We start from the raw sequence: 18,872 nt of genomic DNA, 5'->3' as shown, positions 1-18,872 counted from the left end.
CACCCTAGCCGCCACTGGAATCGTATATCTCAATCTGGTAAGATAAATCGAGGATATTTGGCGTTCGTAATTAACGTTGACAGAGATCGATGGCAGTGTGCCAATTGCAGGATATCGATTTTATGTGACCGGTATATGATAGAACAGATTTCACTGGCAGTTCGCATATGCACAAAGTTTAGGGATGGAATGGTCAGAAGAATGTTCGAACACAGCGCATGTATATCAGAAATAATTTTATTTCTTTTTAATTAAATGTGAACAAATATCTGTCGCGCTCGACGCATGATTGCGACGGGAATATCACGTTTTGTTGCATTCGATCTACATTTACGTTTGAAAACGTACGAACCATCTATTCCTAAAATAAGTTACGGAACCTTGTTTCACATATCTTCGAACTATGATAAAATATTTCGTCTAGATATTCGTTCTCGCGTGTGGTTTCTATATTTACGTGGAACGATTTCTTTGTTCAACACATTCATTGTACAATCGTTGTGTCGAATGAACGATGATTAGAAACGATGTTGAATTGTCAATACTGTTTGCATGTATGACACAAATGGATATTCTTTAGCAAGGCACAGTCGTTCATGGAAGTATTTCGACACAATCCATAAATATATATATAAAAATGTTCGTTTCAAAATATATTATTTTGTATTTGTAAGCATTCTTTTTCACTATATCTTAAGAATCTGTTTTCTTTTTTTTTTGTAGAAATTTGTCCAAACACTTTTATGAGCGACTGTAAATACACGAAATACATTAGACTGCGGATGTTTATGCAAAATAGAAATTCCCTTCGGAGTTAAATGGAAAATTGCTTTTTCTTTCATCAATTTTAGCCGTTTGATAGCAGTACAAGTTTATACCGTCTCCATTTTATATTTGATTTTCTCAGTTTTGTAAAAACCGCATAATATCTGCAGTCTAAAAGTAACACAGCTCCATTATATTGTACCACAGTTTTGTTCGTGAATGGAATTTTACGGCGTCATAAGTAACGTACACATACTTCTCCATGAGATTCTCAAGAAAGAGCAATTCCTTTCGTCGATCTGCTTTTTCGTTGTCGTCGTTTCGATTGATAATGCGAGAAGAAGATGAACGATCTACACGATCGAGATGATCAGTCCAGGGACAGCACCGATTCTAGGGAACTTGGGCTTCTGGGATGAAAATTCGGGGCGCCCAGATAGTTCAGCGGACTTCCGAATGTTCTCAGGTTGTCTGACAGGAACATAGGTGGCAATTTGTAAAACAAAGGCTTCGTAGTATCTACAAAGTGATGTTGTTGTTGAAAAGCATTTGCTTTTGCGTGGAAAAGCATTTTGACAGGGTTTCTGATGGAACATGAATTTTCTAGACAACCGTGACTTCTATTTAGAAACAGATTCTATTCGTTTGCGAGATAGTTTGGTAAAAAGCATCATTTACTGACCTGAAGACGGATTTTCGATTGTCGATTGTTGTTTGATATCATTGCACTTGTTCACCTAAATAAGGCGAGAAATTCTGTTTAAAACAAACCGAGCACACAAACGTTTCTACCGTGATTCGAATGAATGAAAGCTGAATAATAGGATGGATGCCGAAACTATAATTAACTTGCTTCCTAAAACAGAAAGTTTCTAACGGTGCATGCAACTGAATGCATTCGTTTTTGGTCTCATGCAATATTGATTGATGCATTCGTTAGAATCGAAACGAATCTTCGTTTCTCATTCGTATTTTTAGTCCTTCGCAATAAAACGATTAGCGCAGTCACGATTAGTACAATGGGAAAAGTTAGTACAACATTTTCGTGATTCTTTATTGTTAGAGGAAATTCTTTCGAGGAAAGAAACGAGCACAGATGATTGAGACAATGCAACAAGCTTCGAGCTATAGCCAAATTAAAATCAATTGGTTGCTGAAGGTCGTCCAGTCACACAATTTATTCGTTAATTTTCGGAATTTTCGATGGAGCTGAATTTTCGACTGGCCTTCAGCAGACAATTGAGCTTTCGCCGACTATAATTGCGATACCTCTAGATTGGTTCTCCGCATTTGCGTCACTCTGTTCATGTTCGGGTTTGCTGTCTAACGACTCAACGTTCTCCTCGATACTTATCCTAGTCGAATTATCCGGCTGAAAGTAGCACATTGTCTCTTTTTATTACGTTCCTTTCAACTTTCAAAAATTTCACAAACCCTCTCGCTAGTTTTATCGGTGGTGAGCAAATGAATCTCGTGGGAGCGTTTTCATCAAGGAATGTTTTTATTCGTCGTTCGCACATAACATAATCAATATTGCATATTTATTTGAAAAAAGAAAAAAAAACGTCAAAATACACATACAAAGCCGGCGAGGGTAAAAGTAAAAACAAAAACACGTGGGTGACAATGGGAGGGAGGATGAATAATATCGATGTTGCGCATGACAGTCTGGAGAACATTTATTCTAACAGTAAAAAAGTCAGTCCTTGAATTTTTCTCTCGTTCGGACGACGCGATCGTGTTCGGTTTTTGTGAAAAAATTCTCTTCTGGCACGAAGATCCTGTAGTTCTTTTTACTAGAACTTGTACACTTTCATTTTCGACCCTCGAAAACTCGACGAATTTTATTTCAGTCGAGTTTCGGATTAAATTTCTCGGGGGATCTTCGGGTCCAGAAGGTTTTCTGTCATTTATCTATTCAAGGAGTAACTTCTCGGAGTTTTCCTTACCGACTTCACGAAATCGTTCTCGTCTGTGCTCTCCACTTTTGGCTGATCCGTCTCCATCGCGTCTTGGTTGGTTGGTTTCGTGTCGTCTTCCTCCTTCTCTTCTTCTTCATCTTCTTCGACTTCTTCCTCTTCCTCTTCCTCTCGCAGATCTTCCATCGACTACAAACGAAGCATTTCGTATTTTCATTATTATTATTTATTATATCGCCTTTTGCCTCTCGGCTTTGGCGACGATTCCCCTCATCGATCTTATACAATTTTAAAGCTGCACGGAACTTAACATCTAAATTTAAAAAAAAAAAGGGAAAAACCTTTCCGAATGGATTTCGTTTCGGAGGTTTAGTGATGATGCCTGTATTTACCCCTAGGAGCTCCTTCTTCTCTGACTCTTCGTCTGCTGCAAACGAAAAGGAACACTTGTGAAAGTTAGATGATTATTTAAAAAGCAAATTTCTGGATAATGGAGAACGTACCTTTAATATGAACCCTTTTATCGTTCACTAAGTCTTTAGAGTCCGCGTTGGACAGCGGTTTGTACTCTTTGCTCGATGGCGGCTTGATGTGAGTACCGTTCGGTCTCTTCTCGTCTTCGGTGACATTCTTGAAGCCTACTGTTTTCACCCCGCTCGCCAAAGTGTCCGTATACTGTGGCGATTGCCATCTTTGGGAACTGGAAGCTGGTACTGTCGACGTGGCCGAGACAACCGATGCCCTTCTGCGTCTTCGGTCCTTCCTGGCGCTTCGCCAGACCTCGTAAATGCAACCGATCACTGCCGTGACGAACACGCCGCAAAGCACGATGAAGATGTAAGTACCGGCACCTTGTTCTTCTTGAGTAGCGTCCGAATATTGGGACTTGTACAGGTTTTTGGCTGGTGGGTCCTCCACCCACGCTCTATCACGACCCTGCAACAAAATTACGTAGTTCCACCGTGGCTAGGACTTTCGTGACCCACTGCACGAAAATAGAGCAGAAATCCCTTGAGTCATTCCATGCCAAATCGATCACGGATATAATGGCGGTGCGCTCGACTCGCCTCTGCTTGAAACGAGGGTACACGACGTACTTTACCAGCTCATTGTGACGCCAATTTTAATGATATCATCTTTTTCAAGGGCTCATTTTAAAGGGGAAACTTCAAGGAATAGAACAATATTTTTTTCAAAATTTAAATCACTCCGGCCCCTCATCGAAAAAACGTAGAAAAAGAATTTGTTTAAATTTTTCGACATTACAAAGTTGATTTTCGAGGTTGAAAAAATTATTTTGTAATAGCCCAATCCTTTCCGAATGAAACAAAAAAAATGTAGCTCAATCGGACAAACAGTTCCTGAGATAAAAATTCGTAAGCGCGGTCCGTTTTCGCCCGAATGGGCAAAAATTGAAAACTTTGAAGGCCTGCCATTTCTAAAAAAATTCAAAACCGGCAAAATGATGACTTAAACCCGCCCTAATTTCACATGGACTACAACATATTTCATTTAGAACAAAATCGACGATGGTGCCTGCAAAAAGTGATCGATTTAACATGGAATGACCGCTTAATTTTCAGTTTCATTGAATAAATATGCAATTTATATAAATTTTTCAATTTATAGCCGGATAAGATGGTCAAGAAAGGATATACTGTGCAAAATTTCAACCCTATATCTCGATCGGGAGATTTGTTACGATCTTTAGCAATTCGGAGATAAATGTTTCTCACCACGCTGTCATTTCTGGGCGGTTCCGGGCCACGTGGCTGCGCGTGAAAGTCTGCGCACTGCGCGCTGCGTACACCGGCCGGTATCGTCGCCCTGACAGTTTCACTTCCCTGTTTCGTAAAGAGCATATATTCCTCGAGTGGCTTCATGCCAGGACCTCCGTTGATCGATACCACGACGTCTACAAGAAGAGGGTATCCGTCATTTCGAATTCGCATAGTGGCTGACGATCGTTTTGTCTAACATAAGAAAGACAGTATTCCGTTAGAACAGCGACATCGCACGTCGTTCCGGATGATCGTTCGGGGACAACTGGACTATCCGGTTTATTCTTTTTTTTTTTAAATCGTCAATCATTTAATCGTCTCTCACTCACTGCTTAGACAGCCGGTGTATCCTTTGTACCCGTTGAATCGTGAATCTGTTGTGTTCAAACCACCCAGCTGGATCTCTGTCGTCCCAGGGCTCCCGTCTTTGCCGACCAGTGTAGCTAAGTTCAGCTCGTAGAGCGGCGATATTGGCACTTGTTCGCGATCGATCTGTATGAAAAATTATTGTTCATATCTGTTATCATAAGACTGCGGAGTAGATATCATTTAAAACGGTAACAATATCAGAAGAATACCAAAAAAAAATGTACAGCAAGGAGCATAACTGATTCCACACACTTTAAATCAGAATAACGACTTCAATCTCTCTGTAAGGCTAGAAGAATTAGTTTAGTAAATGACGTCTAATAAATAAGTTGACAAAATGCATTTGGTCGGAATTGTGAAAAACAATACTAAAAATTGATTTTTAAAACTTTTTTAACTGGCCCAATAACGAAAATTTAAAAAATGTGTTTTGTCAACTGGTATAAATTATATATACGCTCTAAAAATTTCATAGAAATTGGTTTACGAATTATAAACGATCAGAAGTGGTAAAAAGGCCGAAAATCTTGAAAAATTGCAATTTTTGTCACTTTTAATCGTTTATAATTCGCAAACCGATTAACTAATTGCAATGAAATTTTCAGAGCGTATATAATTTGTACCAGTTGACCAGACACATATTTTAAATTTTCGTTATTGGGCCAGCTAAAAAAAGTTGTAAAAATCAATTTTTACTGTTGTTTTTCACAATTCGGTCCAAATGCATTTTTTCAACATACTTCTTACACATCATTTACTAAACTAATTCTTCTAGCCTTACAGAAAAATTGAAGTTGTTTGGTCCACTCATAAAAAAGTTGTTCTGATTTAAAGTGTGTGGAATCAGTTATGCTCCTTACTGTATATTGCATTCCAGGTTGTTGCAATTCAGGTGGACAATTTTTGTTTTGCGTTTATTTCTATAAACGTACCAAAAGCGTGGCGGTATTGTTGTCCCGAACGTAATAAACGCTATGACGCGCGCCACCCAGGAAATTCCTGTCATTCAGACGAACACCATGAGGAAACCCTTCTACACCCTCCCTGTCCTCTGCGAATATAAGCTGACCCTCGGATGTCAGAGCGACCAGTAAGTAGTAGCTTCTTCTGGAAAGAAAAGTTTCCGAAGGACATCCACGACGTTCAAAAATAGACTTCAGATAGGATTATCGACAACTTACTTGTTCTCTGTTTGCAGAAGCAATAAAGCTGTGGTACGTTTGCGAAGTTCATTTGTGGAGAATGCTAATTGGACCTTCACTTGGTTCACCGGACCAACAAGTTCGAAGTCACGTTGGAGGACACTCTCACCGCTGAAGTCTGCTCCCTTTTCTAACATATATCGGTCCGAGCATTAGAATTATGATAAGATCGTTTATGGCTTTGTCTGTAATCATCTTAAGGACAATTACCATCAGCACAGTGCTCCCCAAAATAGGACGTAAGCTCGCAATTGCAAGAGGACTCCTGCCTGCCGAAATCCTCCGTGCAAATTCCCAAATTCTTGCAAGGCACAGCATCGCACTTCATCTGACAGTTGGGCAGCACTTCCTTGCTACGTTCCTGGTTCGCTTCATTGGCGAGATTAGGCAAGTCGACCAGATATTCCCCGATCATCAGCCCACGGAGGCAGCCCACGTAGCCTTTGATTAGGGCTCCCTCCTTGCCCACTCTCAGCAAATCGTCCGGGTCGAAGCCTCCTAGATTCACCTATGTAAGATCCTTGATCATTGCGTACATTCGATTCGAGTCAAGTGACTGATATCTCACCTGGAAGTAGTTGGTGGGCGATGCTGGCGGTCTTTGAGGTGCCAGGACCTCTTTTTCAGGATTGATCCATGGTTTGTTCGAGTAGGTCTGCAGGAGCACCGGAGTTGCGTTCACGGTAACGTTATGTTCGTTCACGTGCAGCGTTGTCGACTTGTCGTTTCGGATTATGGCTACTTGCACCGAGATCCCTGTGTTTGCTCCTGAAAATCGTTCACCCTTAAATGTAGATCCAAAATTCTTTACTGATAAGTGGACTGCGAATCTAATATTAATTCACCTGGATATTCCACAGTGATATTTTTGATCTCATTCCCGGAGTTGAACAAATACACGATCGACTCGTTCGATATATACAAATGAGCGAAGTTGTTCAAGTGATCATTAGCATAGAGGATCAATGAATGAGTATCATAAGTTCTCAAATTGATCAGCACATTCTGCAGCAGTATACTTTTCAGCTGCAACGATTCTTCGTTCTCCTCATCCATGCCAAAGTAATTCTTCTTCAAGAAGGCTGCTTGCGACGTGAACGTGAGGGCTTTCTCGTTTATGTCTGGTTATTAATGAACAAGATTATTTATGATGGAGAACATCGTTCAGCCGTAGAGAGTGGTAATTACTGAAGCTTACTCCTCTCGCAGTAGGTGCCGAGGTGAGCCCATCTGTTCTCGCAAACGCATTCGAAGTTGCTCCAAAGTTCGACGCACCTGGCGCCGTTCTGACACTTGTTCGGCTGACAGGAGGGCTTGCAGTCCTTTATAATCTCTGACAGATGGACGGACATGTAGCTGTGGATGTCCAGAATCTCGCCGTTCACGACGAGACCACGAAAGCAGCCAATTAAACCTTGTCGAACTGATGAAGTCCTCAGGTGTTCTCTACGAAAGCATCATCACGTTCAGAAAATCATACGTTTCCCGTTGAAAATAATTTTTACTCTTGCGTAGTTAACCGGGTACCCGTTTACTGTATTTCATTCAACAATTTGTTAATGTTCTTCTAAAAAATATTACAATAATTCTCTGAATGTCCATTGTTTACTCGCTGATACCTAATAGAATAGTCTTGTAACGAGAATTTGTGCAAACATGTTAAATACAGGAAGGTTTTAAATAATCTATACACAGTTTGGCTGACTACATAATGGTGAAAACGAACGGGTGAGAAATACTCACGCAGTGGCACCCCCGATGAACATAGATCCCTCGAAGGGCCCGAACTCCTCCTCAGGCAGTAGATCAACCATCTGGAAGTCAGTGTTGATCATGAACCTGACGTGATAATCATTGTAATCGATCCAGATCTTCTGCCACTCGCCGTTGTTCAGTTTTCGTCTGCTGGTCACCTCCAACTCACTGATCGTTCCAGTATTCAAGGTGAAATTGAAAGTCAGCTGGTAGTCTGAAGTTAGAGCTACCATGAAGGACGGATAGTTGCTCCTGATAGGAGGCTGGTACAGTAGAATAGCTTTTTCTCCGGTTGTCCTGAAGCTGAAGGCTATGTCTCCCTTTCGCCAGCCTGGCACTTCGATGTAAGATTGCGAGGTTGTGAAGGTGACTACGTATTTCTGAGTATCTGGAATATAGGGAGCGAGGTTTTATTGAATCGAATATATTAGATTCGCTTTCTGGTTCACTCACTCGTTTCGACGCATTCCAGTGGGCCCAAGGTAATGCGACCTTGGGCATCCTCTTCAAGGTCTCTTTGCTGAAGGAAGATCATCTCTGTGATACCTAGAGAGTCTGGTGTTTCATAGTAACCTTCGTCGGAGAGCCATTTTCCCACATTAGCGGCGAAAACGTCGCAGTTGCAGCTCAGGTTTGGGTCGACGCAGGTCCTGTTCACTGAATCAACAAAATATTCATTAATTTATTGTATTGTTTAAGAGAGAAATGTACTCACTTCCGCAAGGACAGGATCCTCTATTCACGTTTCCTATGTAGTCCACAGTGGTCCCTTTCGAGCTCAAGAACCACGTAGCACTATGCAGCTCTACTGGCGCCTTATAGCAATCGTACTTAACATACTGACTACAGTACAACGAATGAGAGATCAACTCCTGCAACATCTCCCCGGTAAACTCTCTATATTTAATATTAAAGGAAAAATCGTCCTCTGCGATGGACCTCACGTCCACCTGCGAAGGTAGATTATGCTCGACGATAGTCTTCGTCGAATCTTCGATAGATTGAAATTCGCATTTCACTAGAGCAGGTGGAAATCTGCCGTTTCCGTCAATGTCGATTTTGTAAACGTCGTCTTGCGTGTAGCCTAACAGAGCCAGTTCTTCGCAAGTCTTTCTGTATTGTGCTGAAATTCAAGCCAATATACGTTTATATTAATTGTAGATGGAGTTTCTACAAGAGTATTTTTGAAGTATTGAAGTTACGAGATTCCGCTTACCGAAATGACAATTTTTACCGATGTAACCTGTGTCGGAGCAGTCACAGGTGATTCTGTCCTCTTTTACGGAACATTTTCCGCCATGCTCGCAGGTGTTCGGTCTGGTACAAGGGTCCACGAACTGACAGTTATCCAATGCTACCTCGCCGATCACTCTTTTCGTGTTGACCACGTATCTGGGCTCGATCCTTTCGTCGTTTATTCGAATTTCTCTCATGCACCCCACCAAACCTGATTCCAGCAGAAACGAATATTACATCTAATCATTATAACACTAATCCCAACAATAACATCCTGTAAACAGCAGCCAAGTTCCTGTGGCCGTAAAAAGTTGTAAGATCAAACAAAATACGGCCAAGTTCGTTGGCTTAGAAATATCTCTTACAATACTGAAAAGAGCGTTTGTAAAAATTAGTTTAAAAGAACGCTATTTAATTTTTAAAGGGTTACATGGAGGGCTAAATTATTCAAACTTGCCCGCTACCTAACACCTTTTATGGCCATTGGTTTAAAAAGTAACGGCCAAGTTTGAATAAAAATTAAATAGCGTTCTTTTAAACTAATTTTTACAAACGCTTTTTTTCAGTATTGCAAGAGGTATTTCTAAGCTAACGAGCTTGGCCATATTTTGTTTGATCTCATAACTTTTGACGGCCATAGGACCTTGGCTCCTGTTTACAGGATGTTTTTGTTGAGATTTCATCAATTTTTGTTGAAATTTCATTAATTATCAAGTAGATATCAAAGAAAAAAATCCTTTTCTAATCTGCAAGACAAAATCCAAATTCAATGTATCGAAGATTAACACTATGCCAGCGACGCTCGGATCCGTTTGCCCCCGCCGCTATAGACGATGCTCGGTGCAGTTTCTTTTGTTTACGTTAGAGCGATTGTTTTTTTCATCTGTATTTGTTGCGACTTCGAAGCTAATAAAACGTATACTTACAGTGACTCCCACTAATATTCGGACACTCTTAAAAACACCATAACTTTTTAAATATTGGACTATGCGGTTTAAACTTTTTTGGGAAGCTAGAACAATTAGTCTACTACAGGATGTGAAATGAAATTTTTGAAAAAATTGCATTTGGTCGGAATTGTAGAGAAATTACTAAAAGTTGCATTTTACAACTTTTTTTATGCGGGCCTATATTGAAATTTTAAACGATACGTTTTGTAGATCTGTGTCAATTATATGCATTGTGAAAGTTTCATAGAAATCAGTTGATGCGGGAAAAAACGACAGGCATTGAAAGATGTAATCCTTAGAATTACTGCAGTTGGAGGCCGAAAATCGTGAAAAACTGTAATTTTTACCATCTTTAAACGTTTGTAGCTCATTACAACGTCGACCGATTTTGATGAAATTTTCAGAATATGTTTAATTGATACAGATCCACGAAACGTGTTTTCTAAATTTTCCATATAAGCCCACATAAAAAAATTTGAAAAATACAACTTTTAGTATTTTCTCTGCAATTCCGACAACTCGCAGTTTTTTTCAAAAATTTTTGTCACGTTGTGTAGCAAATTGATTGTTCTAACTTCTCCAAAAATATCAAGTCGTATATTCCAATATTAAAAAAGTTATGGTGTTTTAAAGAGTGTCCGAATATTAGTGAGAATCACTGTATGTATGTTATGCTGCTATGTTCTATCCTACGTACCTATTTCGTAACGTTTTGTTTTCAATACAACCCCTTTAAGGTGTAAAATTTCAAACTTTGATAATTATTCCTTTGAGTGTTTGTTATGGTGGACCTATGTACCAAATTTCAAGCTTGTAGGTCAATGGGAAGTACCCAAAAGGTTTTAATGATCTGTCAGTCAGTCAGTCAGTGAAAATTTAGCGATTTTTGTGGTCCTATATCTCGGAACCTACTAATGTTGGAAGATTAATGTTTTGTCAATATTGCGACATGATAGCATTTAACAAGTGTACGAAATTACATCTATCCATCTGCCTCCAGTGCCGAGTTATAAGCTTCTAAAAAACGGCTAAGTTGTTACGTGTAAAAGGAGGTAGTGCATCTAGATTGTTATAACTAATTCTTTGTTACCTGCATTGCCCTTTCCACTTCCGATAATAACTTTATCGCCGAGTTCAAAGGTCATGGAGAATAGTTTGCTTTGCTTGTTCCTGTAGTCCACCAAGATGGTAAGTTCTCCTTTGGTATAGTTGAGCTCAACCGCGTGCCAGGATGTGTTGTACGGTGGAAACTTGACTGCAGTGGTGACTGTGATGTTCTCGGTGGTCACAGGGATCAGATTAAAACGAATCTCGTCGTTCACCAATCGAAGCTGTGCCGATATTAAGTATTTATACTGTTCAATCAAATCATTTGTTCTTTAAATGTTAAAAAAGAAATCTCACCTCCCAGTATCCGAGATCCCCGTTGCTCTTAACGTTCCCTGACGCGACCACGGCTATCGGTTTCGAGCTTTTGAAATCGAAATTCAATTTTAGGGAATCGGTTCGCTCTATGGGCCACCATATATGGCTGTCAGCGAATGGATACGTTATCGGAATTACATCGACGTCGGCTTCGTAGTACTCTGGTTCCAAGACACCGATGTAGTGCACCATTGGGTTCGATCGTTTCAATTCATAAATAATCGACTTGTCGTTGAAGAACACGTATTTCAGCGAACCTGGGAATGATTGAAAATGTTTCTTCTATACTGTGCAGTCAATTGGCAATAGTGTTCAGAAATTCGTACAATTCATAAATAGAAATTTGAATTCTATTTTTAAATTTCCATACCTGCGAAATTATTGTGCGAGAGGAGGCCCTTTTTCTTGTGCAATTCGGGCCCACCGCCAATGTAGATTTCCGGGTCGATGATCATGTTATAATTTTCCCCAGGGACTTCGAGCACTTTGGTCTCGTCGTCCAAGCTGACGAAAACCAGAGATCCATTGTGAAATATGGTTAAATTGTTCCAGTGGTTCGCAGTGATATAATCGCCGAGCACTGTGGCAATCTTCGAATTGTGTCCGAAGTCCAACTCGACGTGCACGGATCCGTTCATGATCGAGGCAGCAACATAGTGAGGAGTCCCGTCGATCTCGCCGGATGCGTAAAACAATGCTGAATCGTCCCATTTTGTCTACATAAAATGAACGGTTAATTGAAGAAAGGATTAATCTTCACTCGGTTATTTAAATAGGCACCTTGAATGCAAGACTAATTCTGTTCACGGACGAATGCACCCTGTCCTTCCAATCGTACACGCGAAACGAGACATACGAAGATCCTCTGAGCGTTAAAATGGTCGCCGCTGAAGAAATCCAATCAGTTATCTTAAAATCATTATAATAAGAATAATTATAAAATCACATACTGTACACATCGCAACGTTCTCCCTCGTACTTGGTCCCAAAGCAGTCACAAGTCAAACTGTTATAGTGATTCACACACTGGTTAGAGATGAAACAGAGATTCTCTCTTGTCCTACACCTAAAATGCATAATTATGTCCTTGAGCTCTGAAATGTAGCTAGCAGATAAATACTGCAAAGAAGTTTGATTCATCGTGTGCCTCACATGTCTATGCAACCCTCTTGCACATTTTCATGTTTCGTTGCAATCAGTGGCTGAATCGGCAACAAATCGCTCGCTGATTTGCCAGAACTGAGCACCATGTCCCTTATACAGCCGACAAAGGACTCGATTATGTATTTCACGCCGTGTAGTCGCTCCTCGGAACTCAATCCTGACGAAACAATTAAAATCATCCAGTTCAATCTACTTCCAAAGACGTGAACCCGGCGAAGCACCCTCAATTCGCATTATTAACACAAAATTTTGGCCACCAAATACCTTGTAATTTCTATAAAACACAATCTCGTGAAACAAAAGTAGATGCAAACTGGGGGCTGACCAGAAGAAAGAATCATTCCCCTACCTCCAATGAGAACGACGGAAGCCAGCTCTTCCGAGACGCCATAATTGACCACGTGCTCCAGAACCTTGAGCGTTGTCTCCTCCTGTTTGTCATCAACTCTAGCGATCAGTTTCGCTCCGTGTACATCGATCCTCACGAGAACGCTATGCCATTCGTCCCTGTTCAACCCTTCGCCGACCGTCAAGCTTGTCGATCTCTTCCCAAACACATGAACAACTTTCAACTGGCCCTTCTCCACGATCACGTACAGTGCGTAAGGATCCAAGCTTTCCGGTCGATCCTTGACGCTGTGGTAGACTAAAAGGCCGTGGGGTAGTTTCGTGCGAAACTTGAACGATATCTCGCGGCACAGCCTGGAAATCGAGACGAAAATGGCTCGACAAACGAGAGGACGTTTAACGCGGCACACACGTTGTTGACTCGAGATGTTTGCTCTAGGCTCTCACCGTAATTGGAACAGTTTGATGCCGGGCCCGTCCAGCTGGATGAACGTGTTACTTTGTGCGAACATGAAGGTCTTTTCGTATCCCGACTCCATGAAGCTCAGCTCCTATAAACACGATTCTCCATCAGCCCGATTAAAAGCAGTCTTTTTCTCGTCAGACTTTTATGATTCGTTAGTTAGCATTCTTTCTATCGGGCTGACATTTTTATGTTTATCGGTGTGTTCGTTTTGCGAAAGGGCAACGACCCGGAATCTAATCTTACGAACCGTTCGCTTCCTCCAGGCTCGTGGGACTGTGAAAAGCCCGTTCTACATGCAAATTCAGCGAGATTACCTTTCCCCTGTTGTACCTCGGTACGGGTGGTCTGGTTGGCGCGGGTGGCGAAAACGTCGGTCGCGGAATAATGGCGGTGGTAGAGGGCAGTGTGCTTGTAGTCGTCGTAGTGCTGGTCACAAAGACGCTGCCCTTTGTGACCAAGTATGGTGGCAGGGTATCTGAAAGAACACATGATTCTCCGTCCCTTACCAAACTCGATTTATCAATCTACTCCCCGATAATGGTACAGTTTCCAAATGTTGATAAATAAGGGAATTTTCGCATATTTACTCATTGGAAAAGATTTTTCATGTAATGCCTAGGAACACTGTGGTGCCCAAGGTGGTTCGGAACCCACCTTAATAAAACTGTAGGTCCCGTTGAAATTACCGATATCGGAAGAGGGGATCAAATAATTAAAAAAGAAGGAATTTTCGCTGCTTCCCGCGTATCGCCGAAACGATCGTTAACGAAAGGATCGTCGATCAAAATCGTTGATTAAAGATTCATGTGAAACGCTTACGTTCGGGACCACGCACGCAATAATGAAGGCACTCTGCTTCGGAGTTGAAACGGTTCTCGTTTCCCATACAGCCGCCGTAAGGGAACATCCTGCATTTCCCTTCAGTCTTGTTGAACGACCACTTGTGTACGTACTGCCTGCAAGGTCCCTGTTCAGTTTTCGCGAGACACCTGTCCGGGAACGTCCTCTTCGTCGTTGTGAACCCGTCCATTTCGTCGGACTGGTCGCTCTCCGACGAGTCCATCAGGTCTGCTAGGATCGTTGTGAACACGATAGCCCAAACGAGGAACCCGAGGATCCGTTTGATGTTGTCCGCCATTGCTGTAGCTTCGCTGGAAACGCAGAGATATCTTCTTTACACTAACAGTAACATAAAATCCACTCGTCGTCTCAATCAGCATCAAACCCTCGGAAATCACCAAGTAAATCAAGAATACTATTTTCCCCATTGGTACATGATAGAATAATCATCTTCATGATCGATTTCCCGTCGTGAAAGCTGTTCAAACCATGTCAAACCAGTCAAGAAAACCATTTTCACCAGCTCACTCTCGTCACCGCTTCCAAGCACCACTGTCATAATTCATTTCCCGAAGTATCGATCATTTCTTCGAAGCTGGGAAATCAGCGTCGCGATTCTCACGGGTGTCCTAACTCCCAGGAAGCGAGAGCTCCGCGAGGGAAATTCTCTTGGGAGGAAAAGCGATCGAGATCCAGAACGCGGTGGAGGAAATAGATAAAGAAGTCGAGAAGAGGCGGCGAGATCAAACGCGAAAGCGGGTGTATCTGCGTCCAAACATTGAGGACGCACGAATCTGCGTACCTTGATGTGCCGTGGTCCAAACGAGATCGCGACTAGCCAGAGGACAGGATGTGACGTCAGAAGGCCCCCGGCAAGCACGGCGGCGGCTAGGCTGCGAGTCAATTGTCTTCTTTCGCGCTGGCACACGTACAGGACCGTTGCACACACACGCGACTGAATAGACAACGATGGATCGGATCCCACACGGACGACACGCGCGATCAGCGTCTGCTCTCCTCCTTGTCCTCCTCTTCGCCACCTTCTCTCCTCCGTCCTCGACGACCCCTTAAGCCGCCACCTTCGTCATCCTCGTGACCGGCTCGAGATCATTCGAATCACTGGGAACCAACCAGCCAACACACTCAAATTTTCTGTAACCCCTTCCCCGTCACTAACAAAAATATTCGGCTGCATTACAGCCGAACAGAGTCGAATAAATATGTATGTTATTAATACACTGCGGATCTTTATGTATTTATAGCTAAGTACAGTAGATGAACTTGAAAATTGTTGGAAAATTTATAACATTGAAAATGCCATATAATTTCTCCTCTATTCAAATTATTAAGGGAAGAATTAACACTCAATTCGGTTTCTATTTCTTGCAATCGATGCAGACAATTTTTATTTTGCATAAAGATCCCGCAGTCTAGTTATTAGTTCCCTTTAAGCCGAAATAAAAGTCTACTTCTGCATACAATAGATATGAAGTCTCTCTTGTTTTAGGAAATTCCGACCTACAAAAAATTGCATTTCGAAGGTGCATCGGCGCATCCACGTAAACAATAAGGTCATAGGAAGCTAGGACGTATTATTATTTTTACTTAAAAAAACTTCGAAAGGTATAAACGCATTTGTGCAGCAAGATGAGTCTAACGGGTGTCCCAAGCGCCTAAACCGTTGTTTGCAACGGGGCAGGAAATTGTGTAACGAGAAAAGTATATGAACCGAGGGGTTACACGCTATGATTGGTAAAACGCTCCTAAGTGGGAATCATACTTTCTTAAATTTCAAGGGCATCGAATATTGATCACTGTCCATCAACGTCCCCATCATCTCCACCTTCGGTCTCTTCCCATACGTGTTGTTCCTCTCCTATCTCCCGTGACTGTCGATGCTACTGTTGCCGCTGCTTTATAGCAACTAGACACTAATTTATTAGTACCACTCCGACTGCTGCTACTCTCTTGCTCATCACCGTTTATTGGCTATCATTGCGATCCCGCCACCACCGATGCTTTCTCGCGCAACCCCTTCAATTCTTACTTTCACCCATTTCCTTTCGGTGCAGCCTCATTTCCACATTCGTGACCCTGGAACAAAAAAATGATTTTGAAAATATTCGAGTCGAGAGAACAGATCATTTTTACTGTCCATCGTTAGCTCACGAAACTGTTCTTGTTTGTAGAACAGAAAAGATTTTAAAAATAAAATGTGAAAGTGATGCTTCAGAAAATCATATAGATGTTTCAAATGATTTTTATCTGCAGTCGCAGCAGACTTGTTCCTTATTTTGGAGCAGCAGCTCGCGCCATGGACGCTCCTTCTGTTGTCCTCAGAAAATCGATATATCGAGCAAACCAGGCGACTGGGTCATTGTAGCAGCTTGGGTTTAAAGAGGAACGAGAACAGGAGAAAACCTGGTCCCCCATTTATCTAATGAGCGATCGAACTGTACGTCATATCCTTATCATAAATCAGTATACAGATGTAGAGTAATGGAATAACATAAAACAGTGCAGAATTTCTTTCAGTAGAAAAGGATTAAAGAAGCTGTGCAGAATCAAAGTGGTGGATTTTTCTGGACAAAAGTTGTTGTCTACGGTTTAGACGATTTGAAAAGGGTGGTATATTATTAGGGACAGAAGAAAATGCATTATCCAGGTCACGAAGGGACAGCGTCAGCTATCAAAACCGGGAGACGCCGTTTGAATCTTGATTCCCCGAGTGAAAAGTAATACGTTACTCATAGTCTTTCTCCCTGCGCGAGAGTTTAATCTTCAGAAGAAAGATTGCCGCATGACCGGAAATCACGTAGGGTGCCTACATCGATCTTATCCCTTCAAGGGAGACGCTTTACAATCTCCACAGAGGAAGTTTGTCTCCTACAACCTGAACGATGGATATGCATGTTAAACGAAAAGATGGATTAGTGAATCATACGATGAAATCCTTGCTCCTCGCTTTCATAGGAGTTGCACACAATTTCATCGATGAAACTTTTATCAATGAAACTTATTCCGAAGAGCCACGTAAATCACATTGCATTTTACGTGTAAGAAGATTTGCTAGTGGATGAATTGCGGAGGATATTGAACCTATAAAAAAATCACGCTTGCAGCGGGTGATTTTTCATAGCTTTAATGACCGGTTTATTCCATTAACGGAATTGATTCTTTAAGGGCGAGTTCCTAATTGATGCGGTTAATAATCGCCGTGCACGGAGCCATCCGAGTGCGTCATGCATTAAAAATGTTCGCCAGATCTACTTCAGCTTTTCTGGATAACGAAGTGTAATATAAAAATCCAAGAATCTTAGATTTCACAAAAATTATGTATTCAATTTATGTTGCACGATTTATATTAATATCACAAGAAAACAGTTCAAACAGAACGGCTAAGCGAATCCACATAATTTTCATTTCATTTCACGATCTTCTATAATCGTGTTGTAAAAAGGCGAACTCATTATACCCAGTTGCAAATTACTCTGTTTAACCTTGCGCCACTAACATTCTCCCCCATACTTGTTGCACGCCAGGGCAAGACCTCTTTCACTTCTAAAAATAAAGCAACTTCATGTATAAATATTCAGTTTAATTATTGCAGTTTCACTGATTTACTACATATCGTCACTATTTCCCTTACGAAGTAACAAAAACGTCAGAGTATTGTGACAAACGCATTAAACAGGTTATGTTGCGTATTTCATTACATTTTATGCTTTAACATTGTTATGAATACTTCTCGACAAAATTTACAAAAGTTACAAATAAGTTTACAGGCCGGATTAATCAAAATGTAGTTACTTACACTTTCGGGAGGCGGCCATAAATCGTCACCGGAAGTCAGCGACACTTGTTGCCGAAACAAGCGCAATGCACATCACTGAGCTTCAAAATGCTCGGAGATCTTCGGTTTCTACAGTGTACAAAATTATCTTCGTTTTTTTGTACACACTGACTTACTTTTTAGTACCGGAAAAAATCAATTTCGTTCACTGGAACCATTCAAACACAGATACAGAGGTCCACAAAAAATATTCACACAGAACAACAATTGAACAATCTGTTCTCAGCCCGAAAATTGAACGAATCTATTGGAACACGGAGTTAATCAATCAACTAAACACACAGTTAAGAATAAGATGTATGTTTAATGTTCGTCGTGAACGTTGTTGCTCGGTGGTATTTTATTAGTCGACGTTTCGGATCGGTGGTCGACACGATATTGTTTAAAACAGAAAAAGAAAAAGGCCTGAACTATGGTGATACTGAGTCACCGTTGTCATGAGGCGCGCGTCGCGTCGGGATCGCGCTTACGACTGACACATTAACTCATTCTGCGAGCCGCCGTTGCTGGCGGAGGGCTTTTCCTCCACCCACGCAGCCAACCGCGTATCAATTGAGGGTACTATCACGAGGTCTAGTTCTGTAAAGGTGTCTCGGAAGTGTCCGCTTAACTCGCGAGTTCCTTCGCGAGAGACCGCGGACAATTGGACACCAACAATTTTCGTTGATCGCCGATTATCCACGGTGTCCATTGTTTTAATTCGAGCCGCCTCGCGGACTTGAGGAATTGGCTGAATTAGACGAAAAACACTTCCACCGTATCAGATTGCCCGGAAATTCCCCCGAGATTCGAGTTTCAC

The 18,872-nt window shown here is 41.5% G+C and overlaps 1 protein-coding gene across 10 annotated transcripts; it reads right to left on the bottom strand.

Moving 5' to 3' along the window:
• Positions 1 to 221: 221 nt before the first annotated feature.
• On the bottom strand, positions 222 to 18,572 carry Axo (axotactin). 10 transcript variants are annotated; one of them, XM_076437810.1, is made up of 31 exons: positions 18,035 to 18,572; positions 16,001 to 16,314; positions 15,023 to 15,339; positions 14,200 to 14,531; positions 13,695 to 13,855; positions 13,362 to 13,465; positions 12,916 to 13,268; positions 12,555 to 12,723; positions 12,353 to 12,468; positions 12,183 to 12,289; positions 11,773 to 12,118; positions 11,382 to 11,659; positions 11,068 to 11,308; positions 9,008 to 9,238; positions 8,507 to 8,914; positions 8,245 to 8,448; positions 7,780 to 8,179; positions 7,235 to 7,482; positions 6,882 to 7,157; positions 6,605 to 6,804; positions 6,247 to 6,544; positions 6,016 to 6,166; positions 5,767 to 5,941; positions 4,795 to 4,957; positions 4,421 to 4,599; positions 3,188 to 3,620; positions 3,026 to 3,111; positions 2,715 to 2,873; positions 2,035 to 2,137; positions 1,448 to 1,502; positions 222 to 1,236 (listed from the first exon to the last, which is right to left on the bottom strand). In XM_076437810.1, the coding sequence occupies exons 4-30, from the start codon at positions 14,516 to 14,518 to the stop codon at positions 1,486 to 1,488; spliced, it is 5,925 nt and encodes a 1,974-aa protein (XP_076293925.1). In that variant the 5' UTR covers positions 14,519 to 14,531; positions 15,023 to 15,339; positions 16,001 to 16,314; positions 18,035 to 18,572; the 3' UTR covers positions 222 to 1,236; positions 1,448 to 1,485. The 10 variants fall into 10 exon arrangements, with proteins under 10 accessions (XP_076293925.1, XP_076293918.1, XP_076293917.1 ...); XM_076437809.1 differs by having other exon boundaries at positions 1,145 to 1,284; positions 18,035 to 18,571; XM_076437803.1 differs by lacking the exon at positions 1,448 to 1,502.
• Between the last annotated feature and the right edge of the window lie 300 nt (positions 18,573 to 18,872).

The sequence above is a fragment of the Lasioglossum baleicum genome, chromosome 14 (assembly GCF_051020765.1).
Source record: "Lasioglossum baleicum chromosome 14, iyLasBale1, whole genome shotgun sequence".
Classification (NCBI taxonomy): Eukaryota; Metazoa; Arthropoda; class Insecta; order Hymenoptera; family Halictidae; genus Lasioglossum; species Lasioglossum baleicum.
Note: the sequence above shows the minus strand (reverse complement) of the source record. Positions and strands in the feature narration are given on the sequence as shown.

Excerpts from the sequence above, each read along its gene's own strand:
- Axo (XM_076437803.1), bottom strand. The coding sequence starts at position 14,518 with ATGGCGGACAACATCAAACGGATCCTCGGGTTCCTCGTTTGGGCTATC. Across the intron at positions 12,119-12,182 it reads GAATTAGTCTTGCATTCAAG|ACAAAATGGGACGATTCAGC; the intron begins GTGCCTATTTAA and ends CATTTTATGTAG. Across the intron at positions 4,958-5,766 it reads ACAATACCGCCACGCTTTTG|ATCGATCGCGAACAAGTGCC; the intron begins GTACGTTTATAG and ends TTTTTCATACAG.